This window comes from Hoplias malabaricus, chromosome 11 (assembly GCF_029633855.1).
Source record: "Hoplias malabaricus isolate fHopMal1 chromosome 11, fHopMal1.hap1, whole genome shotgun sequence".
Lineage (NCBI taxonomy): Eukaryota > Metazoa > Chordata > Actinopteri > Characiformes > Erythrinidae > Hoplias > Hoplias malabaricus.
In genome coordinates, this window is record NC_089810.1 from 14,867,264 (window position 1) to 14,894,216 (window position 26,953).

The 26,953-nt window shown below is 36.2% G+C and overlaps 2 protein-coding genes across 3 annotated transcripts; both read right to left on the reverse strand.

The window, feature by feature from the left end:
- Positions 1–2,140: 2,140 nt before the first annotated feature.
- On the reverse strand, positions 2,141–6,827 carry irf8 (interferon regulatory factor 8). 2 transcript variants are annotated; one of them, XM_066684783.1, is made up of 9 exons: positions 6,699–6,827; positions 6,071–6,238; positions 5,162–5,345; positions 4,910–5,004; positions 4,691–4,799; positions 4,130–4,177; positions 3,465–3,851; positions 3,233–3,348; positions 2,141–2,748 (listed from the first exon to the last, which is right to left on the reverse strand). In XM_066684783.1, exons 2-9 carry the CDS (start codon positions 6,236–6,238, stop codon positions 2,560–2,562), a joined length of 1,296 nt encoding a protein of 431 aa, XP_066540880.1. In that variant the 5' UTR covers positions 6,699–6,827; the 3' UTR covers positions 2,141–2,559. The 2 variants fall into 2 exon arrangements, with proteins under 2 accessions (XP_066540880.1, XP_066540879.1); XM_066684782.1 differs by having other exon boundaries at positions 4,910–5,007.
- Positions 6,828–8,856: 2,029 nt separating this feature from the next.
- dusp22a (dual specificity phosphatase 22a) lies at positions 8,857–26,022 on the reverse strand. Its single transcript, XM_066685406.1, has 7 exons — positions 25,715–26,022; positions 25,009–25,042; positions 24,033–24,115; positions 23,310–23,359; positions 17,187–17,261; positions 16,604–16,775; positions 8,857–9,648 (listed from the first exon to the last, which is right to left on the reverse strand). The coding sequence occupies exons 1-7, from the start codon at positions 25,733–25,735 to the stop codon at positions 9,520–9,522; spliced, it is 564 nt and encodes a 187-aa protein (XP_066541503.1). The 5' UTR covers positions 25,736–26,022; the 3' UTR covers positions 8,857–9,519.
- Positions 26,023–26,953: the final 931 nt, after the last annotated feature.

Consider the following 26,953-nt stretch of genomic DNA (forward strand, 5'->3'; position numbering starts at 1 on the left):
ATTAATTCCACACCGATGTTCAGTATTTGTTCTCAGTAGAATCAGTTGTCAGTGTACAGTAGCCTAGCTATTATGTAAGGTTTAGGCCTCCTTTAAAGTGAAGGATTCTGCCCTTAGGAAGCCCTGAGTGTGTCAGAAGAGCAGACAGAAAGTGAAATGGGGATGTGGACAGTGCATCATCAACAGGGATCACTTTATCCAAGGAGTCTCCCTCGCTTCCTTTCTCTTCCTTCTTTCACTCTTTCACTATTATCCCCTGACTGCACTGTAACCAGCTGTCTTCCTTCCTTGTTTCTTTGGACATGTAAAAATATACACAGGTAGACTTGTAAAGAGGTATGCCGTATAATAATATTAATATTTGTGGTAGTAATAATGGTCATAGTGGTATTAGTATTATTCTCATCATTTGTATTGTGTAATATTATGTATGCACTCTATACTTACTTTAGGGACACAAAACACACATTTTTGCCTACATTCGAGCTATTATTTTTATTAATATATTTATTAAAAAAGATTTCCAGCAGATATTTAAAGGTGAAAAAATATTCACCCAGAATCAACATCAAAGAATTGAGAAAATGGGACTTATGGGACAGATGCGTAAGACCCGTTAGACCAGCAAACCTGTCCCCATCCGATAAACATTACCTAACCTTTTAACTGAGAGACAGGAGACTGTCAGGAAAAGAAAGGGATGGTACATTTACAGGTACAAACTGTGTAAATATACCTTTATGATTAAAAACTAATAATAATAATACATCTCAGAAGATATTTCCTTCAGTCTGTTTACTCACTGAAAACATTTCTAATGTGTTTACGAGAGGTTACCATCAGTAAACTGGGGGGGGGGGGGACAACAGCTTGCTAGGCTTCCTCTCTCTCTGCTGACAACCGGCGAAGAGCCCTCCAAACATTGAGAAATATTGCTTTATTTCTGCTACATCCATGGGAAATACTGACTTATTTTTGCGTCTTCAGATTATTTAAATTCAGGACTTCTAACTGCGTATAAGTAAACATAGCGTGAAAGTGCTGCAACACTAAACAAATCTAGTTACAAATGAGTTTCTTTGGTATTTTAAAAAGTGAATAAAAACTTACAGACAAGTTAAACAGCTACGTACAAACAAAGCTACGTGTTTTTTGCCCCAGACACACTGTTCCACCTTAAAAGACATGTAGCTTCTGAACATAAACATAAAAAAATAACATCAGAGATAACTGTAGTACAGTACATTGCCTTTAAAGGTACAACAGTGGTTTTATATGGAGGGCTTTTTGTGACAATGTTATATAAGTAAATGAACAACTACGTAATTAATAATAAAAGGCGAATTAATTAATTAAACATTTCATGTAATTATTACATTTAGAAATAAAAAAAATGTATGTGATTTATTTAGTCTTTATTTAAATATGTATTTAAAATATTTTTATATTATTTAAATAATAATTTAATTATATATTTATTGAATTCATGTGCCCTGCAGCCTTGCACTATGAAATAATTAAATCTGTAAACATTATCCATCATCCGTCAGTGGGTGGGACTAACTCCGATACAGTCAGATTGATTGGCCATCCCATCCAGTGTTTCTCTGTAGTTTTTTACCCTTTCCATTCTTTCTGATGCTTAAAATTGAAATAAATGGTACTTAGAGGCTTAGAACTATGTTCATAATTTTAATTGAAAATAATTTTTATTAAATTCTAAGGACGTTTCCTTACCATTTGCTAAATCTCCAGCCTGTTTTTGTGCTCAAAACCAGTCTAATGTCTTTATGAAATATCTGTAAAACATTTAAAAAAAAACACAAAAAAAAAACAACAGATTTTTCCTCTGAAACATCGCTTCTAAACATAAACAAATCAGAGAACAGCGCTTCCCCACAATAGTAGACATTAATGTCAGGCTCTAACTTGAACACAGTATTGTACAATAAAGAGATTTCTGCTGTAAGTCGCTGCTATTATTACTCGTAGTAGTAGTAGAAATGGTGGTGGGGGCATGTGAATTAATTTATTTATTTATTCATCAATTACACTAATTTAAATTTAGTATTTGATAAAATAATGGTACAAATAATAGAACCAGTACATAATTTATTCAAAAATGTTTATTTCAAGAGTATTAATACAAAAAACTTGGGATAGTAAAACCTATCTACTAATTGTCTCACAATATACATTATATAAACAACTCTCTCAGACTATTCATCTTAAAAACTGCTGTTAACAAAAAAAGGAAAAAAAAATACAAAAGCAATTCCACAAAAATCTTGCAGGAATTTTTGTCAGATAAGCTTTGGGGCTGAGAAAAAAATTATCATACCAATTCCCTGAGAACATTTTCAGAATGTATCACAACAACTATCCCTAACCCTGAGAGACCATTATGCTACATGTAGCTTTATCTAACTGTGTTCTTTTCTACTAATGCTTACTGCTGTTGTGCTTTATAGACATGCTGTAGAATAATGGAAACGTCTTGGTTGTCAATCAGTATCACGCTGAGTCAGTTTCTGCAGTTCCTCTCATTTGTAGCTGTGTTTAGGCCGTGATGGACAAATTGTCTCGGTAGCAGGGGGCTCGCTGGGTAGGATAGTTGCACAGATCCTGGTAAATGCGTGCCATCTGATCGCTGGCCATTTCGTCAGAAATCTCCAGATTTCCACTGCTGTACTGAGTCTTCCTGGCAGTCACTGCATCTAACAGCTGCTGACAATTCACTGCTGTGATCTGTACAAACCCAAAAACACCCAGTTTATTAACATTTATAGGATGCTGAAAATTACACACAATGTGGAACTTTATTTGCTATCATCTTAAATTTTTAGCATCAGATGAATATGTGAGCCTACATTTCAGGCTCTCCAAACTACACAAATATGAAAGATTCTCGTATATTTGCTGTAACAGAATAATTTAAAGGAGATGCTGAACAATATCTGAAGATTAGAAGTAGTAATAGTAATTAACATAGGGCATAATATTCTACTATTAATCATATCATCCAGTAATCCAGTGAATGTAAGGAGTCACAGTTTGACTGGACAATTATTACCATGTGCTTTTTGAATACCCCCTGGTGAAATGATGTAACATAATTTCTTTGTGGAAATGTTCAGTTCAACAGTAGTACTGAGAAAAACGTTCTATACAGAATATGTAAAATCAGCCAAACATGTCATCTAGCAAAATAGCAAAATGTTGATATTCGTACCTGCACAATTATTAACTTGCTCTTGGCAGTGCTGAAGTCACTGAACTCCTCTCCAAAGCACAAAGAGACAGTGGCGTCAGGGGCTGGGTACTGATTATCCTGATATAGCTGGAGAGCTAAGGAACAGAGACGTAGGGCATACTTGGTCAGTTGAAGGTCTATGACAATGTAATTCATTCACATCCACCAGTCCAGAAGATCTTTAGCAGTGACAGTTCATTAGTGAAATTACCTTGAAAGAATCTGCCTGTATCGAAGATCTTGACTACGGCATCTCTGTCCAACTTGCTGGGACTGGGACTGTAGTGGGGATCCGGACAACTCCAGAACACTCTGCTCTGACACAGGCGTTTTATGAAGATGCCTTCTCGGTTGGCCCTCAGAAGCACACCACGCTCCAGGTGACAGAAGAGTTTGCGAGTGACATGGCGCTGGCGCTCATTCTCAATGAGCTCCACTGGTGGAAAACGCACATTCTGCAGACTGTCTGAACCATATGGCATCGGGTTAACCACAGGAGGCTGACCAGGAGATATTCGGCAGCCCTCTGGGTGAGTTGTCAGGGTGCTGCTCATTAACTTCCCCCCGTAGTAGAAAGAAATCATCATCTGGGAGAAAGCTTCACAGACACAGAGACAAAACAAGATTTTATCACCAAAGATTCATCACAAGATTTATGTGTTACTATATTGTAACTTATTCTAATGATTATGAAAACGTATCAATAGACAGTGCTGTATCTACACTAAATGAATGTAAGGCTGAAGTCTTGGTATATTCTAAATATGTTAACACATCCACATAGGGACTTTTACAATATATAAATTGCCCATATTTTTGTTGGGAAATTACAGATTTATTAAAAAAACAACAAGTGACAGATTAGACACCACTTACCTGCATTAAATGTATTAATTGGAGAGGGATCTGGAAGCATAGGGACGACTATAGTTTTTAAAAAGGCAGAAAAACATGAATAAGAATTAGATTTCTGCTTTGCACACATATATTATAAAAGGCAACATAATGACTAAAAGTCAACTTTTAGCACAAATAATTGCATAGCAAAACCTTGTTCAGCTCTTCTGGCTAATACTCATGGGACTAAAAAAAACCTATGTCAGCAATCTTCAAACGGAAATTAGCCAATTTGCTCCCATCAGCATGCAAAGCTGAGCTCAAAGCCATTTTTTTTTAGCTTTCACAAACCAGGCTTTTTTAAATGTACTGTGAAGATTTGCAAAATTACAAAGGGATTAAGACACTCTTTAGGTGTGAAATGTCAACATAAAGCAGAAGAACATTATATTTAAATATTATAGGAAAGGGTGTCTTTTCCTGTTTACTTTGAACTGATACAGAGGTGATGGGTCATTGTTCCCGTTTTCCCACGAAGAATGTGTGTGTGTGTGTGTGTCTCTCAGTGTGGGTGGGTAGATCAGAGAAAAATAATCTTACCACTGTGTGTGTTCTGGTGCCACCACTCTTGTGTCGTCTGCACATTGCTGTTCTCATCCATAGGAGAATGGCTCCTCTTGATAATGCTAATGTACTCATCATTTGATGACTGCACAAACAAGAGCATCCACAGTTGTGCATAAGTACAAAATCGTAATGAATTTAAAATTAGACGTCTAAACATAATTCAATTAACGAGAGGAAATGTGATGAACTCACATCTTTAATGAGTTGGTCCAGATCTGCTGAGTTGCACTCCATCTCTGCTCCATCATTTGAGCAGCTCATGTTCAGGGCAGTGGTGGTGCTTTTACCTACTGAAGAAAAAATAGTAAATCACTCATTTTATTTCTGTTAAAGAGCTGAAACCTGTAAAGTACAATATGTCATTGTTGCTCTATTGTCTTTTAGTAATATTGTAGTAGTATTAAATTAGTGCATTTAATGTGAAATTGGTAAAAACAGACTCACTTTTCTGCTCCTCCTCAGGGACAATTCTGTACACTTTGTACGGCTCTGAGATATCCAGTTGTGAGCGATCCGTTACCTCCTCAAAATCTGGACTCTTATTGAGGGCACATCGCAGTCTGGTCTTCCATGTAGCCGGTTCAGCTTTATCTCCCTCTTTAAACTTCCCCTTAAATACTGCCCAAGCCTGAAGGATATAAAATGTTGTATATTATATTCATTTGGAAACATCAAAAGTGGGTATAATTGGGGTATTCAAGCTATTCATTTAATTCTCAGGCTGTTGGCAAACATACAAAGTTAAATGTTGCCAATTGCACTCCATCAGCGAATCTCCCCCAGTTGAGCACAGTGCCAGCAGCATTGGGAAACAAGAGGCAAATCCACTGTTTGTTTTTAAGCTGCTGCTACATTAACAGTTCAGAACAGTGTGTCAGAAGAGGATGCAAACTGCCCACATCCGTCACATTAACTGACAAATGCCTGTTTAATTTCTCTGTGACACAGAGAGCAAGATCAGTTGAGCTCTCTACGACTACAGGCTTTGGATGGCAGAGGCATCATGGAGATCAAACTGGAGATCTGTTGATTATAGAGCCAACACTTGAATTTAACAAATACATTTTCACTTTTCACTTAGAAAATCACATCTTCTGGTGTGCCCATATTTTGGATGGGCCTGTATAAAATGAGTTCATGTTCAGATATGACATAATACACTCACTGTATTATTCTTAAACACTAATAATTAATGTAGTTATAGATTGCTGCCGTAGTTTTCTGTAGTTGAAGTGCAGAAAAGTGAGAGCTCGCCAGCTCAAGCGCTTCTGCACTGTCGCAGCTTCAGCCACGCGCTGATGATTTTTTTTTCTTTTTGGTGAATGTAACCTTGTAATACACAGAGATGCCTACTTTAAAGATGGAGGCATCCACCTCCTGGTTGTAGTCCTGTTTTCCAGCGTGTTTCCAAGGAATTCGGAACATGGTGCGGTTCTCATCCTCCCACAGCAGCCCCGAGTAAATATTACTGTTGATCTGCTCTATGAGCCACTGCTTTAGTCGGCGTCCCCCGGGATTCATCTGAAATAGATCATCATCCAGATTTTACTAACAACTAAAAACTGTTCTCCAAAACCCATTTAATCTTCTCACTTGCGTCAAGTGTTATTAATTATTACACCATGACTAATATATATATATATTTAATATAATCAGGTGTTATATGCACACCTCTGAATGAATCAGTACGGAAACTGTTCTGTTCAACTCCAGTGGCACCATTTACACAGTTCTGCTGTTAAAATGATTACGTTACAATATACGCTTAAAGAGTGATTAAACACGCGATTTAAGTTGAAAATGTGCGTATAAACAGCAGTGCAGTGTCCTGCGGGCGTTAAATTACAGACCTCACGTTCTGTTCGTATGTGTAAACAATTGCTTAGAACATTTATAAGAACACGTTTTGAGTGGAACTGAAGCAGAACTTATAAACGACGCCCCTTCTATGTTGAAGTTGTGTTTATATTCAGTAACTCACCTTATTGTTTACCGATGCTGTAATTCCTGCAGCCGCTGAGAACACGGAATTTAAATCAAGTGGGTCCGAGTGTCAAACTGCTCTCCGATTTATTAGAGCACAGGCTTTCCGTTTTGTTTTGTGTGAATGGTGTCTGCGGTGACGCCCCCTGCGCCCACGCGTCCAATCAAAACACACCCACAGTTGTGACGTCCCCAGTTCGGAAAACTTCTTAGAAGCAGTGGCATTTACAAGAAATCGCCTTTCCCTTCAAATGAAGGTGTTCACAAGTCTGTGGGGTGGGCTATACTCACATGGAAAAGGGACTTTACAGCTGCGTTGTGCTCACATAACCAGTTTTGGACGTAGATCAATATTTTCAAAACCCATCAATTAAACCACGCTAGACAGTATTAGTCATTATTATTTTTCATTCCTTCCCAAATTTTTAATGACACAACATTTCCTAATCATTTAACACTGTGCCTTTGTGCGTTGTGACCTATATAAAAATACCTCCTTTAATTAAATATAAAGGTCATGAAAATAAATTTCATTTATTGCCTCTCTTTCACCATCAGCCATTATGCAATGTTTAAGCACGATACAATACACTGCATAAAGGTTTTATGTTATGTTGTGTTAATAGACTACTACTACAATTTACACAGCATCAATTATCTACATCTTTTACCAGCTGAACACAGCAGCTGTCTGTGAAATTGTGTGAAATTGTCATAATGAATCACACACACACACATAAATATATACATATGCATCCGGAGGAAACCATTCGGACATGGGCAGAACACACCAAACTCCTCACAGTCATCTGGAGCCACAAGTGTGATTGCGACACCACCTGTTGCACCACCGTGCCGCATATATATTATATATAAAAGTGTCCTGTACTGTCCAAAGTATTCAGACATTTTATTGGCCGAGCTATTGTAAGGTGCATATATACATACAAAGTGTTACATTGTACAAACACAAACTGTATAATCACCATAAAGGACCTATCATTTGGAAATGGGATGTGCCTTCTAGGTCAAGTGTCTGTGCTCTCTGCACTGATATGAACAACCAGTACTTTCCCTTTGTTATTGTAACCAAAATACACCTATCTACACTCTTGTTCATTATAAGACTACACTCTTGTCCAGCCCCACTGTCCATACAGGAGCACATTGAATTTTTGCAATTACACACTGTAGCCCATCTGTTGTTAGGCACATTTTTGTTATCCCAATTTCCTCTTGTGCTTCAATGGTCAGGAGGTCCCCAAGAGGACCAACACAGAACAGGTATTATTTGGTTGGTGGATAAATGTCCGTGCTGTAGTGACATTGAACTGATAGTGGTGTATTAGTGTGTGTAAATATCTAGCCAGTGTGAACAGTGAGTGGATACAATGTTGAAAAACTTTGAAAAAAGTAACACTGATGAGTCTGATCCATTTATACCAATGCAAGACACACAAACATCACCATCACTCTAGAGAATGATCCACCACACAAATCACACTTGTTCTGTGGTGGTCCTGACCTATGAAGAACAGGGTGAATGTAGATAAGAAGTACGCAGAGAAACAGATGAACTACAGTGTTTATTTGCAGAACTACAGAGAGCTCCTTTATGGTCACTGGAGCTGATAAAATGGAAAGTAAGTGTAGAAAGAAGATAGATGTACCCGTTAAAGTGGTCAGTGAGTTTACGTGCACCAGTGTGCATATGGAGCACATGAAGGGACAGGAGTTTGACTAGGTGATCATGTTCTGAAATAGTTAATCTTTCATGCCAGCTAAAAGTCTAACCTGCTGTCAGGAAGTTAAATATCATCTGGAAACCACGAAAAGCGGATCTTGGAAAAGAGGGGTCACATGTCCTTGGTTGATTTCAGGATGTGAGCACAGGTTGAGGTTTTGCTCATCTCAGAGGTGGAGGTGTTTTCTTTATACAGAGCTTGTGAAGGGAAGCTGGGGATGGCATCCACTATAATAAACAGTATGGTCCTCTATTGTGGCCTTACATGGTCTCCTAAAATGTGATTCAGATACCTAAACCATTATATGTTTTTTGGTAAAACTCCTGCAAAGACACAGGAGGTTAAAAGTGAGAGTATTGTGTAGTAAAAGTGACCAATCAACAGAAAAGTCTGCTTAATAAATAAGGTTCATGAATAACATTTATTATTTGAACAAAACACAGGTATACATTTTTATAGAAATTTCTGAACAATTTACAGTCGGACACACTGAGCTTGTATGAGCTCAGAATTAAATATCACGTTTAGTCTGTATTTTTTTCATTTATAAATAGAAGAAAAAGTTAACAGATCAAAGTCTTTATACTGTGAAAACAAGCAAACAAACAAACAAATCCCCCTTGGTATGGCTTTAGTATTTCTCACATTACTTTTTGACCAGAGGTCACAAAAAAGGGGGAGGGGCATGTATTTCATTATCATTTATTATATATGTTTTGAATAATAACAATATTAATTGTATTATTATTATTATTATTTAAGCTTACTGCATTTTAGCAATCTTTAAAATATAATGAAGAACGTGTCATAAGGAGGTCAGTCAGTTACATTCTTACATCCAGGACTTAGTGTATCTACTCAGAGGCCTGAGCTAAAGGCCAGAGTGCAAGAGGCCGAGTTGTCCCTAGATAATCTTACTGTACTTCAATACAAAGGTGAGCAGCAAACATAAAGAGCCCATAGCTCTCTTAGTAAGGGTGATTTGGTGGGGTCAGTGTGGGTCACTTATCTGTTGCAGCCAGAGCTGTTGTAGCGGTTGTATGGCAGAGAATAGCTGCTGCTGGACTGGTTCATCTAGTCGGGATCTCCCCTTCTTTGCCGCTCCTGAGCCTGCTGATCTGCATACTGCACCAACAGCGCTGCCACCTGCTCCTGATCTCTAAACGGACTGGGTCTGTAACTCATCTGCAGCCAAGCACGGTACTGAGGAAGAGAAATTACCAAAACATTTTAAACCTGTTCAAATTAAACACTTTCTCAACAAAGACAAAGGGTCTCTCGTTTACATCAGGATGATACTCTACCATTACAACTGTGATCCACCTGAATCAAAGCCAACAAAAACAATATTGTGGATTAATAAGTTATAAAAATATGGAAAATTAGGATACTTAAAAAAAATTAGGATCCCAAAACTATCCGTGTCAGATACACAATGCTTAATATCTTTCATAACCAGGAAAAATAGCTAACTCCTGTTGTCTCTTACTGAAATAAAAGGTGTAATTGTAGTTGTGACTGAAAATAAAATAAAGGTGGTCTCTAACTTTCACACAGTATTGTATTTAGCACATATTTATAACACTGCAAGCCATCTTAAGCAATGTTGTTTTCCTGTCTTCCAAATTCAGCAGATGATTATAGAAACCCCTCTGTCACATTACTGTATTCAATATAATCCACCAGAGCCATTTGTACTCCACTGCTATGTGTTTCTAGGTCATTAACCATACTTACAGTCTCAGCCATACTCTCTTTTAACATACTTACATATATAAGATTAACAACACTTTTGGACATAATTGGTTAATGAATCTATGTTCCCCACACTAGGGCTAAAAGAAAAAGCTAGGATTTGCCTGCTGGGGTAGTGGAGGGGGTGAAATTATACAGGGACAGATTGGGATTCCCCTGACACGGAGCCCTGCAGTGGGAGTAAGGTAGAATTTAGTGGGAGGAAGGACTTCCCGTCACTTTCCAAGCAGGCATTCTTTCCCGGACGAAAAGAAAAAAAAGAAAAAAAAGTAAAAAACCAGCCAGATGATGCCTTCCAAACTACTTATACTGAGCTTCCAAGTGCAGACTTATATGGACCTTTTTTTTTTGCTCCCTGTTACTTTTTATATCTTATTTCTTCACATAATTTAAAAAAGGTACACATTGTTGAATTAATTTATTGTCATTAATGAATGAATGAATTAATAAATGACATAGGACCTGATAATACCAACAAAATAAACATTAAAAAATCCAAATATTTGGTTGGCACACACTTGACACTTATTATTGGAAACATACTCAATATCCTGACTAATCACTATAGCTCATTAAGCTTGTGTGACCCTCTTCTAGACATTTTTAAAACTGTTGGTTTGGTCATGGTGCTTTGCCTGTAGAGCTCTCAAGGTGAAAAGATTGCATCTCAAAACTACACAAAATAAAATCATTAGCTTAATGTAACATTGTAAAGACTACAGTGACTGTCTGCAACTATAGGAAAGGAGCATGTAACTATAGCTACTAAATCAAAGAGTTAATTGTAAGCACTTAAACATTAAGAAAATGTAAACAATGTATTGTATTAGGGCAAATTAATTTAACATAGCATTTATGAAAAGTCACTGACACAATCACATTCATCTTATGTCTGTATTCTGTATTTCTGTGTGTATAAGATGCATTAATTTGGAATAAAAACATGGAGCACAAACAGTCACAGTTATAACGTAATAGGGATATACTTGTAGTTACACAAGTTTAAGTAGGACCTGCATATATTTCTTATTTTTCAGCAGCATTTTCTTTAATTTGACATCTATCAGCATTTAATATTGAGAGCGAGCTGGACTGAAGTAGTCTCCATGCAAAGGGGTTTTCAAATTTTCAGCACTGTGGCTGTCAAGTTACAGTCATGAGCTCAGACACATGCCCAAAAGCAGCAGCACCAAGCTAAGGGGGATCATGTTTTATCTGATCTCAAATATAGTTGTGAGTTAGACATTTTTTACCAAGACTGCTGAGTTTAACAAATACATTAATACCTCTTTGTATCTTTACACTATTTCCCTACACAATAATTATGTAAGCAAAGATACAAACCCCCATGAAACAAAGGGTTCAAGCTAAAGTTACCCCTCATTCTTCACTTTCCTGGTAAGAGGTAGTCCTTGTACCTGTGTGTTTGAAAAAGTCTGTTTTTTTTGTCTGTCAGTCAGTCAGTGAAAATGCTTCTAGGCTTGCTAGTTGGTCCATCAATAAAATGTTTCAATGGTATTATGCTAATATTTTCTATTCTGCTTTGTGGTGAAAGATATTTTCACCATCTTTGATACACTTTTCATTAATCATAGTTACTGTGGTTGATGACAGAGTTATGACAAAACATGAATCAACAATCGCTTTAACAACAAGCAGACAACCTATCTTTCAGAAAAGCAGCTTAAAGCAGGATGTAAATCACCATACACAAACAGTAATAAAACAAGAGATGGATGGGTTAGCATATGGAGCAATATGAACAAAAATAAACAGTCATGAGGAGGCCATGTTCTGGGTGTGTGTGACAGTATCTGGAATTGGCTCACACATCCTTACTGATGATGCAACAATCACAGCATTAACACAATGACTTCAAGACATGTAGAGGTACATTTTGTACAATTATTTACATAAAAAACAATAACAATACAAAAAATGTCCTTTACATTAGTGCACTTAAGGATAAGATGCCTGGTAAATATATAAACACTTGACAAATACTATATGTCCACCACTTGCTTTTTGTGCCAAGTATACAACATATTTAACTTGTGCTGTAAGAAACTGAATCTAGAATCCTCATAAAGTAAACAAGAACTGAAAAAACCTATAGTAAAGTTTCAGCAAAATAATTACAGGGGAAATGTGGAAAACATTGCTCAGTAGTCTGCTCGCTATTATATTATGTAATGGTCCTTTATTTTTCATTTGTAAATAAATAAATGTGTGTTTACACTAAAGTAAAATGATTGACTGCATCAGAGAACAAAGAGAGAGCAACTGGTGAGACCTGTAGCAATAAACCTTTAACTTCCTTAAATTCCGCCATGGAGATAATCGTCTGCTATGTTTAAATTGAATTAAATTACTCTATAAAAAGGGACTATTATTTTGCAATGTGACAGCCAATTGCAATGGCTCATTTTTAATGCATACAACATTTATTCCAAACAGTTCAGTTACACAGATCATAATTTGGCAAATGACACAATTTTTTTTAAAGATAAACCAGTTAAAGAATATTAGTGAATGCCATTTATGCTCCAGAGGCTGACAGACACTTTGTTTCAGTTCCCCCTTCCAGCTCCCTCCAGCAAGAAGTTAAAACTCTCTCACATTGAGAATGTGGGGATATTAAACAAGTAATGACATTTACAACAGGTCACTCTCGGACCACAACTGACTATTCTTCATTTTCTTCTGAATATTCAAAGATGTAGCTGTGTTAGTTCATTGAAATCCAAAGACTAGCTTTGGTAACATTGCCTATTACAAACATATATAATTGCTATTCAATATATATATATATATATATATATATATATATATATATATATATATATATATATATATATATATATATATATTGATTTATATATATATACAATTTTATAGAGTACAATCTGATTGGACAACACCATATTTTCACATATTTATATACAGTCATATGCATATGTTTGGGCACAACTGGTCAAAATACATTTTCTTGATTTTCTAAGTTTCAAAGTATGCAAGCTAACAACCTAGACAACTCCCATTTAATACATGATTGTCAAATGTTTGGTACTTAATTATATTTTATGATATACTGTTTTTTAAATATGTTAAACTCAAGAAGTAAATAAAAATTGATCAGAAATTGTCATTAGATCAGGGCCAACGGGATAATCAACTTAAAAATTCTTTTATACAAAACTGACATGGTCTCATATAAGTTGAGAATAAAAGCTGTATGTCAGGACAGTCAAAAAATTCCAAAAGGACATTTTTTGAATTCAAGATTGCAAAGAATTTAGGTCTTTCACCATCTACATACATAGTTTTATTCAAAGATTTATGAAATCTCTTGAAATCTCTGTCACAAATTGAATTGTTTTAAACAGCATACATTTTTTTCTGGAAACTGGTACTGGTAGCAAATCCACCATTTCCTTTTATTATTCATCTTTAGCATCCATGTTATTTAGTCTAATTTAGTCTTATTTGGTCCAAGTTTTTCCTAATCTACATAATAAAACCAAAGTTATTAACAACATCATTTCCCAGAACAGATAAAAAAAAAAACCAAAAAATTAAAAACATAACACCTAATGTTAGAGAATGGCAGTGTGGCATTTCATTTAAAACATGCACAATATTTGAGTGTTTTCTAGTCATTTTATCCACGTGAACGTGGCTTGAGAGAAATATTTGCTGCATGGTCCTTTATACCCATTATCCTCTGTAATGTGCTGCTAGAAAGTGAGGGGCCCCTTTGACTCACAATTCATAATTCAATAAATCGAATCATTCTCACCAATAAGAAAAGACACTAGTTCCTCACAAGCCTTAGTTGCTTTTGTTGCAACATACACTTTCACACACTCTTAACAGCTTGTCCTATTTTTATCTTCAGTTTAAAAACATATTTGATATTCCCCTTTATGCTAAAAGCAGACGATTTATGCCTAATCTCCCCAGATACTTCTCATAAATAATTATGAATTTATGAAATATGAATAACTTACTGACCTTTGATTTTAAATCTGGCTTTAACTATAAGGTAATGTCAGTGATGGGTAACGTGGCATAATTATTTGGTAAAATAATTTATTTGGCAACTAGCAAACAATTTCAGTCATTGTAATGATATTGCATTGGCACTGCATTTTCGACATGAGAAGAATTTGTGGTGAAATTGTAAAAATGTAAATCCCCCAAACCAGCCATCAGTTCCTTATGTCCAGACCTTAATAATGACAAAAAAAAAAACATATTTCAAAGAGAAATGTTAAATGTTGCAAGCCTCTGGCACAAATGACATCCACGTGATGAACAGCACATGGCTAATGCAATTTCAGCAAGTCCCCCTGAGTTCCCCTTACTCACTCAAGTGAGTCCACAACCCAGCACAACTCCCCTGCAGGGTTAAGCACCTACTACTGATATAAAGTGACAGACTCTCATATGGCAGATGTGCAATGAGAGAATGGAGCCCCAAAACAGGAAAACCTTTGTCACACCTTCACCAGTCTGTGTGTGAACTCTCACACATGACACAGAAATGCACAACTCAAAAAACTTGCAACTGTCAGTAGGCAATTGATAGAATGCTCAACATCGAGATTCTTTCATTACATTTTAGGAACTGGTATCAAAAAAAATCTCTGATAAATAAAAATCCATCAGCCACAAGTCATTTTAGTGCCTGGTGTTAGCTTGTTGAGATTTTATTTGGACCTACAAAGATAATTTTACGTGTCCAAAAAACATTCTGGGTGTCAGACTTACACTGCATTTTTAATGACATAAGCATTGTTGTGTTTTTATTTATATTTGTTTAGCTAAACCAGCCCTTATATATTTCATGGCACTCTGTGTATTTAAATCCTGTTCAGGCTTTTGATTATTATGATAGGTCAGTTTTCTACTGCCTCAAATGATGTCAAGCTCATGACTAAACATTTACGAAAAGTTTCTGAATACAGCTTAGTCCCAACTTGTTTCAGAAAACTAAGTGATTGCATCAGCGAGTTAAGCCTGTGGTGGCAAGCAATTGTACAGGAAACCAAAGGAAGCTCTGCATTGATTTTTTTTTTCTTGCCTCAGGTAGCCTGCAGTTTTAAGCAACAATGCATTACATTCACACAGACACACGTGTGAATGTGAAGAATGAATACATATTAAAGCCATATCTCAACACTGAGAAAACATAATGAATAATATTAACACCTGGCATGCTCATGCTGAACCGTCATTAATGAAATCTTTTTCTTTATTTGCTTATAATATTTATCTGAAAACCTCTGTGTTATTTGTAAAGAGCACTGCATACTTAGGCTTTCAAAAGAGGGTTAACTTCTATACAAGATGAATTGCAACATTTGGCAGGGGCTAAGGTCATAGAATTAGCATGGACTTAGGTGACATGTCCCCACCAATATCCAGCGATTACTGAATTGTCCCCACCAATAATTTGATCCCCTCAACAAAAAAAACAAAAAAAAAAGTGGTGCAGACCTAGTGGTGAAGAAAGGGTTAAATCACGTTCTCTACTCGAGTCCTACCTCCCCGTAACACATATGGGTTTGGCCAGTGTGATTGGCTGTGCCTTCCCCTGCTGTCACGTGAGACTCTGTAGCTACGTTTGGTCGTGAGCCAGGCCAAAACTGGAAGGAAAACTTTCCAGTCAGAAGCGAGTATTACTGTGCAAGCTCAGGTACATTGTGGGTGACACATGGGTGTAAGTGAGGATGGCAGCAAAAACAGAAGAAGGTAGAGAAAATTAGTTATCTTTCAAAGAAATGTGTAAGTCATTTAAAGTCAAGTTCGCTAATGAAATGTCCATCATAATAATCATAATAACAGCAGGCTAAAATTGTCTGTAGCTATGAAGTACCTGGTTTGGAAATTAACTGCCCAACAAACTTCTAATTGCCCATTCTCTTCCTGTGTCGTTTTATCACGGAGCAAAGGGGAAAAAAAAACAAAAACAAAAAAAACAAAGAGGCAATGGAATTGGGGTGGCAGGGTATATTCATAGATCTCTACCAATGTCAAGAGCAAATCTATGACACTGGCCGGGGCAAGCATCCTATTGGTGAACCCTGGTCATGTAATTTATGTACTTTGAAGTAATTCTTCGATTTTTTCTAAATAGGGATTGCAAACATTGTATTTAAATCATCAAAATGTACATCTACTTATTTTACGTACCATGTAATATGTGCTCCTATTCAATTTCCCAACTTAAAACATGTTAAAGCAATGGTAATTACTTTAAAGTCTATAATTACTCAGCACACAGACAATATAAAAACTTCTTATTATGTCATAGAATGACCAACAAACAGGGCACTTTTATTGGAAGTGACGAAGACCAATTTTGTAATTAGCATGATATAGTAGTAAAGACAGCTACCTCTGAGACCTGGGTCATCTGAAACTGCTGTAGCTGCTGCTGGAATCCACAGTTAGGGCTTACATATGAGCGCACAGCCTTAACTGCAGACAGACACTCCTCCCAGTCATAGTTAGTGACAGTCATCAGATAGGCCACCACCACTGTAGTACTGCGGGACACTCCAGCAAGACTAAAATGCATCAAAGGGAAATGTAACTGTACAAGCTAGAACCAAAACACTAGGTCATAAATTGCTGCTTATACACTCATGTCTGTCTAGACAGGACAGTATGAATAGTAGCAAATTATGCAACGGTCAGCACAGCAGATGTAATAGGGCAAAAGTGTTCTTCCAGTGAAATTCTCTTTACCAGGAATTCAGAGAAAAGGTGTGTCACTGCTTATACCCAGAGGTGAGTGTTAAGCCTTAGTTACATTTATGTTACATTTATCCTACAACATATCCATCTGTTTTCACATACAACTATTTAACACAGATTTCCTGAAATTGAAATGTAGGTCCACAACAGCACAGTAAGCTAATTATAAAAATTAGAGGTGACTCTTTTTAGGTTTTTTCACATTGCTTTTAAGCACTCACCAGTGAACCAGACAGGCTCCTCCATTCAGCCGACACTCGTGGATAAAACGGATACACTCTTTAAAATGTTGTAACCTGAAAAAATATTAAATGAATGTTCAATACAAACAAAACAAAATATTCAGTTGGCAAAACATGACTATCAAGGACATCAATTTGAAAGTGTCTCTCTAAAATGTCTTCAATAACAGACGGTGACAGTTTTGGTGGTCTACCAGGTTTGTGGTTGTTTTGTTTTTTGATTATGGCACCAATATTTCTATCGTTACACTTATATAGCGCCTTTCTAGATACCCAAGGACGCTTTACAATCCACACTGCTTAGAACGCTCAATCCACACACACAATATTTTGCCTCATATTCTCTTTCCCTGGAATATTACCCTTGTGAATGCACGTAGAATAGCTTATATAAAATCTCCTCAGAAAATATAATGAAAATTGAATAAAAGCAAGGTGAATTTTTCTCTGATTTTGCCCAATACTGTAGATTGTCATGTTCAAGCATAACTCATTTCTTTATTTTTGAAGTCTGCCTTTTAAATTTAACGTTAAGGAGGTTATAAAGTGACACATCAGGTAGCGTCGCTGCCACACAGGGTCTCCGGGGTCTTGGGGTTGTAAGTTCAAGCCCTGCTCCAGGTAACTTTCTGTGAAGAGATTGGTGTGTTCTCCCTGTGTCCGCGTGGGTTTCCTCCAGGTGCGGTTTCCTCCCACAGTCCAAAATCCCACGTTGGTAGGTGGACTGGTGACTCAAAAGTGTCCGTAGGTGTGAGTGTGTGTGACTCTGCAGATTTGCTTTAAAGGTCTGATTTCCCAGTCAAGCTAAACTAAACCACTTTTTAAAGTCTTTTTAAAACTCTTTTAATGAACACCATTAGCACAGAGGTTAGGAAGATCCACTTGTTTATGGCCACTGAACATCTAATCACAATATTATATCCTTACAAATCCATATAAACCAAAATATAATGCACCATAGGTGGGAATGCCAAAAATATCTAAAGTAATAAGAAGTAGCTGAATACCTATGTAATTTAATTGCAAGCATTTTGATATATTTATCATTTGTTACTCGCGTCAATAAATCAAGCTAAAAACAGTATACTTTTAATTATCAAGGGACAAGGTCCAGGTGATAAATATGTGGAAAAAACATCACTTGAGTAACCAATTGAGAACTGATCCAAAACACTTTTTCTCATCTTATATCTGAAAATGAGGAAGGAACAGTTTAGCATGACACCATCAGCTAAATCCAAGCTCTGAGCCTCTTACCATGACTCAGCTGCAAAAGGACCTTAAATGTCCTTCAAAACGCTTACTAAACATATGAAAATGAATTTTCCAAAGCAGCAGACTTATGTTGCCTACACTACACACAACTGAGATGTCTCAATTATTTCCTCAGCAACTAGTTACATTTCAATTACGGTAACTAAGTAACTGCTTTGCCATAAACCACACTGATTTACCCAGCAATGTTTACACAATGTGCACCTGGCTGGGAACATGTGTCTATGCACATTAGCTTCACAAAGGCTATGAGGATGATGATGACACAAGGAGATTGACCGTTATCCTTATTTTAAAGGCTGTAGTATTGTGACAGATGGGTTTTTAATAGGTTTGGTGGCCACTGCTGACTTCCTTCCTCCTGCTGGATTGCGACAGTGGGCCAAAGCCCCCCAGTAACCTTCACAACTGTTACATACCACTAACCCTCATCATCCTCAGTTGTGGGGTGCCTTCCCTCAAACAGTCATCTGTATTATATAATTATTTCCAGAAATCACATCAAAGCTATACCTATGTATTTTAAGCAATGTGCCTAATTAAATTACATCATATGTTATGTTGTATACACTCTCACAGAGGCTCTAATCTAACTGCACTGTGGACTGTTCTGTCCACGACGTCAAAGATTTCTAGTATTAGAACGATGTCACTTATTTCAGATGTTCATTAAATATCTAAAAACTAAACCAATGTCCATCAATTTTATTGCTATTTATAGAGATTTTATTAAATTTATAGTGTTATTTAGTTTCTTTCTGTAAGATTAACAGATCTTTTGTATCTGCTGTGTATAAAAGTAGTGATAGTAAACTCAAAAATAGAGTGTGCTTCACAGAGTCAGAGTTCAGGAAGCATCTTGTATACACTCAATTTAGTGCCTAGCCTTCTATTTGTGTCATGTTTTGTATATACCTGCACTCTCACATTGCTGAAACTGAAACAGACATTGCAAGTGTGAACAATGCCCAATGTGCAAATGTTTCAGAAATATATTTTAGTTACTGCAGCATTCACAAGTTTCAGCGAGGGGTAAAAACAGACATTGTTGTTAATGTAACTTAATATACATTTATCATTTTAAGTTGACAATTGAGAAGTTCTTTCCCCAAAAAGTTGGGGCACTCTGTACAGTGCAATACAAACCGGAATCTGTTAAAATATTTTAACTTAAAAATACAAAGCATATATTCCAGAGTTTTTACAGAACAACTATTTTATTTTGTAAATATAAACAAATTTAAAATTGTTGCAACACACTGTTGGGACAGGTCATGCTACTGTGATAAATATAGCCAAATGGACTTGGAGGCGCTTTGGAAAATCCTTGTTAAAAAATACAGTCCACTGCTACACTAAAAAAAATGCAACCATATCTATCTGTAGAAATGCTAATGAGATCTCTCAGCCCAAGTTCATCTTAGATTGTCCAAAAGACAGAAACAATTTTGCTATTGTGAGAGGAGTCCAAGTTTCAGCTTGTTTTGATAAAATGTACAAATGACTAAAGGGACCATCCAGACTGTAACCAGGCACAGGTGCAAAGCCAACATCTCTCATTGTATGGGGGGTGTTCATCGGACCATGACATGGATGACTTTGATATATGTTCTTTGTACTGAACTATGGGTTTTCGAACACTGGGTTTTTGTCAAGACAAATTTTTTTCCTGAGAAGTCCATAGTTATTTCAGCAAGACAATGACAGCCCTCGTGCTGTTCAACATGTAGTCGTAAACATAGTGTGTGTGTGTGTACTTGACTGGCATGCCTGTAGTCCAGATTTTTCTCCTATGGAGCATCATGAATAGGAGTATCAGGCAACGGCAACCATGGACTAATAAGCAGCTGCAGGTTTGTATCAAGCAACAATGAACAAAAATTGCATTGGCAAAACTTTAACCATTAGTATCCTCAGTTACAAATGATTAAACAATGCAATTAGAAGGAAAGGTGATGTAACAAAGTGGTAAAAAATCCTCTGTCCCAACTTTTTTGGAGTATGTTGCAGAAGTCACATTCTACATTTTTTTTATACTGCAATAAAATACAATCAAATTGTTCAGTGAAAACACCTTTTATTTGTGCTTTGTCAGTTAAATAAAGAGTCAAGAGAATTAACAAAGCAGATTCTTGTTGTAATAGCATTTTACAAAATGTCCCATTTTTCTCTAAATGGGGTTTATGGTACCACTTCAAAATAAGAATAATAAAAGTTTATAAATAGTTTACAATCTGTTTATTAATGGTTATTAATAAGGTTATGAATGCATTAAAAGTCATAAATAATCATTTATAACACAAAGATATACAGTGCAACAGTGACCTGCTGTTTGCCAAATAGTGAACCCACATCCATCTACAGTTAAGTCTGAGATCCCTGGATACTTACCTTAGTTTGTCTTCTCCATCAGTGAATATTAACCTGGTCAGAGGTTTAGCACATTTTTATTAATGTGCTAAAGTTTAACCATTTAACAACCACGTTTAATCAACGAACAAAGGATAGAACCCCTTTTTGTGGTGCACCTTTGTATATGTAATGACTAAATTCACATTCTAATGTCTCAGCTTATTCTGTATCTTAACATTTTCAGTAAGTTCTCTGACACTTTCACTATTAGATGAAAAAAGAGGTCACTTTCCCTTTTTATCTCTGTGTTACAAATGATTATTAACTGGGATTTACAGCCTAATAACCATGTACTAAACAGATTTTGAATCCATTTACAACTTTTACAAGTTTATTTTGAAGTGTTACCAGGTTTATTCTTGTAAATGTGAACAAATATTTGTATTCAGTTTATATAGAATCTATCTAGAATACACCACAATATTATAAAGAATTGTATAGCAAGTTAGAAATTGTAGCTGGGATTGATTTTTGTATTATTTCCCAAAGTAAAACAATCACTTCACTGAGTCAGCCATACCAGCAATTTGTATAACTTGCAATTTTTGGGGAAAGAAAAAAAACTCTCACACTTTAAAATGTACTTATATTTGTTTCACTTTCAACACAGCAACAACACAGGCTGAGTGTGTCAAGACAAAACAGTGTATAATTCTTAACGCAATAAGAATCAACCAACCCCACATAGCAATACTTAATACACAATAGAATTGTAAAGTGCAGACCTCACCTCACCCCTGCACTGACAGTTCACACATTTAGAAAAGTAAGAAACTCTCTCTCTCTCTCACACACACACACACCATGCACGCACACATGCACGCGCACACACACACACCCTCTCCATCTCTTTTGTCTTTTACAAACACTCACATACTCACTTTGAGTGTAACACACATATACGTTGGGACCCGCACAGACACACACACACACACACACACAAAAAAGGTGAGGAAGTCTAAGTCTGGTACAATGCAGTGATATCTGGTGTACAGAACACTCACAGGACATGCATGTGACCCTAACAGGAACAGTCAGGGTTTACAAATTACTGCTGACAAATTTCACACAAAAATAATTCAATCCCATCAGCCACAGCTATGTGCTCACTTGACAGAAATGGTACTGAGTATTCCTTTTAGCAGTTTTTTTTTTTTGCTTGAACCACAGAATATGACAACAACTTGAAGGCAAACTTTTCAAAAAATGTTGGCTGGTTGCATACAAGGCCTATGGGAATCAAGCCATCGTATCATTTTTGTTAAAAGTAATTTCACCACATTTGTTCATGAACATAATTATTTTAATTACCATTAAATATAACTTTGTTTTTTATTATTTCTTTAATTAAATGACATAAGAAAATCTTAATTTGTGTTAAATTTAGATTGCAGGTTTTATGTGTTTTTTACAAACCTGGTAATGACCAATAACTTACGATACATTTAAATAAAACTAGTCAAATCGTAAACCAATTATCCCAAATGTGTGATCTTGTCAATATTATAAATTATTTATTTTATAATATATTTCCCATTTCTGAAAATAAACACCTATAACCCTTCTATATACCTTTTTATGAAGAAACTAAAGTGCTCCTCTCTTATGTGGGAAGTAATAAAAAAGTAATTAAACAGAAAGCGTCAATGTGTGAAACCAAGCTGGAGTCAAAATGCATGCAAAACTTGTGTGGCAAACAGTACAGTTCCCACCAAATTAACAGGACACTTTATGTGTAATCTTTTACCTGACCATGACAACAATGACATCAAGTTGTTAAACATTTTTAACAAGCTTTTATTTATTACATGTTTTATGAGTTTCTTTGTCTAATGGCATACTGCTCAATAGAAGCAGTAATATTTGCCTTTTGTTCAAGCTTGGCTGCTACCACACAAAAACAACACAGCATGATCAGCAAAGTGGAACATCTCTACAGGGTTTTGGTTTTTACCACAGATATATGAACATATCAACTGTAAGCCAGTTTTTGTTCCATGTTTCATACTTTACTTTGTTTTTACTCTTTGTTTAACAGTCAGTCTATTGATGTTTGTGTTTTTAAGATATTCTATTCCAGACAGAATGTCTAGACAGTCACAGTAGAATCTCTCACTCACTGTGAATGTGGGCAAAATTGAAAGTGTAATAAAATATAATGTGGACTGTTAAATTTACATGAACCTAACATGTGGAATAAAATTTAAAATTTCGCTTGGTTCAGACTTTTTAAAATATCTCCGTGTCTATCTTAAGCTGGACACAGAGTAAGAGTTCATCCTTTGTGTCGTCTCTGCTACAAATGTATGCGACTGCTGATACAATATTGAGCAAATACTTCACAGGATGTATGTATATAATGATAAGAGAATGAATGTGTGTGTGTGTGTGTGTGTGTGTGCTTGCATCACTCACAAGTTCTGATTAGAAGAATCAGCTGCAAGAATGCAAAGGTATGTCATGTCCTAAAAGAGGGAAACAAAATAAGTCTTGAGATTTAAAAGTTGTAAGACATAGAATGGAAGTATAAAAATTAAATCTGCATTTTATTTATTTATTATTATTTTTATTTTACTAATCTACTCTTTACCTGAGGAAATCCAAATTTACCCTAAAATTGACCCATACAATGTAGAAGTCTGTAGGACAGGTTTAATTATTAGACATTACTGCCCCCATGTGGTTCTTTATTTATTAGAAAATAATCAAATCTATATTGCAAAGTAATTTTTCTAATATGCTGGTAAATTTCCTTGACACTTTCAAAGTGGAGCACAATATTACACCTTAAACTCTGTGATTGAGGTGAGTGTGGGTGTTTGCTTTTGAGCAGTAACTGACCCTTCTTAAATTTAAGTAACTTAAACTTCCTAAACACTATAGAAATTATATTTACGCTGGTGCAGTCCTATCACATTCATTACAAGATGCAGTAAAATGAGAAAATGGAATAAAGAGTCATCATGAAAACATTTAAACCTAATTTCCTATATTTGTATTAAGCCTGAAATGATCAGGAAATTGACCTGATAAACGTTACAGGGACCTTTATGGATGAGGGCCAGTGAATATTACATACAACAGAGGTCCTTCTGACCTCCCCCTACTTCCATTCATGTGGAAAGCCATGATTTTTACCTCCAAAACAGGCTTGGCTTGGTTGTACACAGAGAGGATATGGGTAATCCCATTTTGGGACAGACTTTCTCTGTTCTTTGAGTCTGTGGATGGAAATATTCAATTCAGAACACACCAACTTTCGTTCCTGACACAGCAATTTCACATTAACATTGTGCTAAGTGTCTAGTGTCAATGACTTTCCTGTACATAAGCATTCAGCAGTGAAATATATTTAAAGCTGTTCATTACTGGTCATGTTGTGAAATCAACCATACTTGGTACACAGAACACACAGCCAGTATCATTAACGACAGCTGTTAGATGTCACTCAAACATTGGCTGGCAGTCGAGTGCTTGGAGCGCAAGAGTTTACATTACATTAAAAACTCAAGGGAGTTACGAAGGGTAAAGTAGATAAAAGAGAATTTCTTGGTTGTTGCTGTTTTTAACTTTGAAGAGCTTTGTACAAATTTTTTTGTTCTTTCTCTTTTTGGTGGGTTCTTACCATTATAAAGGTGTAATATGGCATTTCAAACAGCTAGCGTAATGAGTGCCATTAGGGTATTTTCCTTAGATCTATTTTTATTAGTTGAGCATAAATAGAACACTCCATGTGGACATGGTGCAATAGCAGACATGATGTCCATACTACACTGTGTCTTCCCGAGCAGAATTTAAAATTATTTAATCAAATGATAGTACATTAACACTAGTTATATATATATATATACTAAATCAAAGGTATAGTCGCTTCATATTCTGCACATGTAAAGATAATCTCAAGACAGTGCCTGCAATGGGCGACTGCAAGAAACCAGAATGTGTGCATTCAAAGGAGAGAATAGTGTTCACTTTTCAGTGGAGAAGGTTACGTTTTACTAAATGACTGCTGCAAGTAAAAACAGCAAACTCAGATTTTAGTTAAAAAGCAGAGAAGAATAAGAAAAAGGAAAAAAATTACAGAGGAGTATGACAGGAATGGGTAATACCTTACCTATTACATTCCCTAAATAGAGACCATCGATCACCTTTGTGAAAAGAGAAGAGTCATTCAGTACAACTTTCAATGAAAGCAAACTACAGCCTTCTTCATACTGAAGTACACCAAGATTGTTATGATTCTTGACAGTCAAGAAAAGGAGTAAGTTCACTAAAAGAAACAGGAAACTGTACATGTGGCCTACATTATGCAAAAGTGTTCATTGACCAGTGATTCATGTTGTTTTTATCCCAAGGATTGCAAGTTATCTAGGTCCTGGACCAAGTACCCAAATTACTCATCTGTACCTGTGTCGCCAGGTATATCTTAGACACATTTCATTTTTCTTTGCAGTAAATATGAATTTTATGAATTATATTCACCTCATATTTTGGGGATCTGGTACTTGTGAAAGAGCCAGGGCACTCTACAGAACTGACCTAGTCAGTAACAGTATTTCAGGTGGGTAAATAAATCATTCTAATCCTGAGCTGGATGGGCAAAGATAAGTGTTGTCGAATAAACTCACAACGTAGTTATTTCAGTTGTGTGCCTTCACACAAACGGCTCTCATTCCTTTACACAGTAAAGCAACACTGATTTGCTCCCTGTGACCTACATTACCCATGCACAACTGTACTGCAGGCATATTTACACACCAAAAAGCTTCACTCATTTCCAAAACCGCCAAAACATAGTTTCGTCGTTTTATTGAAGTTACCTTATTCATTCCATTGCCCATGACTGTGGTCGAGACTCTTTACATCAACAGCTTGGCTATAGTCGGTGTTGACGTTTTCCCTCTGATTCACATGAAGGCTAGCTCTACTAACATTAACACAAATAACACTGGAAAACGCGGGCTGCAGAGCTCAGACATCTGAACGGAGAACAAAACGGAGTAAACTGGGCTCTACTACTGTTGAACGGGTTATTTCAGGGACATGTCCGCTATAAAACGCTTTATTTACAAAAACCACGGAACCGGACTGCGGCTTCCGGACTTCAACTAAAAATGATTGCACTGAGCGGATATTCCTGCAACACGAATTTATGACATCACAGCAGGGTATGGGTTTAACCCTCTGAACACAAGCGCTTTACTCATCCCCACCATCACTGGGAGAGAACTAACTCAGGCCAAAGAACAGCACTAACACAACTTCTCTTTAACGCCATGTGAAATCTACAGGGAAAACATATGACGAATTTTAGGGCCACGGCATTGGAAAAATAATCCCAAAATAGAGTCAGAATTCTGAGAATAATGTCAGAATAATTCTGAGAAAAAAGTCAGAATATTTAGAGAAACAGTGTTCTGAGTTAATATTTTTATAATATATAGACAGACAGGCTTGGTCTGTGCACCGATTTGTGAAAGAAGCTTTCAGTGAACAGAATTATTTATTAAACGCATCCATACATCATGGCGACTAACCCCATCAGTGACAGGCCCTGACTGCAATGCATACGGCTTTATTGTACGAATCCATATGTTGTAATGCCATGGATCCACGTGGGCATGCCGGAGTTCCACTCCCTCTGGATCGATCATTTTCGTGATTATAAATTGTATCCTGTGAATCTACATGCCCACTTCTCAATATACAGGTTCTTGTAGAACCGATTCAGGGTTTAAATGCTAATCATAATCTCGTCCTGATATGGCAGAGGACTGAGTATTTATTTCTGAAATCTATACTATAGCATGACTTCAGAAATACACTGTAGTTGTCTGCTGCTTTATACATGCAGCGAATTATTCCGACATTATTCTCAGAATTTTTCCTGAGATTTTTCTCAGAATTTTGACTTTATTCTCTGAATCTTATTTATTTTTCAATGCACTGGCCCTAAAACTTTGTTGTAAAAACCTGACTCAGTACAATCTGTATTTATTTCTGTAGTTAATGAGGCAAATAAGGAAAAATCATATATGTTGGAGTATCCACTCACAAAA

What these genes read in the sequence shown, in the direction of transcription:
- irf8 (XM_066684782.1), bottom strand. Translation starts at nt 6,238, where the DNA reads ATGAATCCCGGGGGACGCCGACTAAAGCAGTGGCTCATAGAGCAGATC. An exon ending in AATTAATACATTTAATGCAG is followed by an intron (nt 3,852 to 4,129) that starts GTAAGTGGTGTC and finishes GTGTCTGTGAAG; the next exon opens with CTTTCTCCCAGATGATGATT. An exon ending in GCAAGTTAATAATTGTGCAG is followed by an intron (nt 2,749 to 3,232) that starts GTACGAATATCA and finishes GGGTTTGTACAG; the next exon opens with ATCACAGCAGTGAATTGTCA.
- dusp22a (XM_066685406.1), bottom strand. Translation starts at nt 25,735, where the DNA reads ATGGGCAATGGAATGAATAAG. An exon ending in GATTCTTCTAATCAGAACTT is followed by an intron (nt 17,262 to 23,309) that starts GTGAGTGATGCA and finishes ATATTTTTTCAG; the next exon opens with GTTACAACATTTTAAAGAGT. An exon ending in GGAGCCTGTCTGGTTCACTG is followed by an intron (nt 16,776 to 17,186) that starts GTGAGTGCTTAA and finishes GATGCATTTTAG; the next exon opens with TCTTGCTGGAGTGTCCCGCA.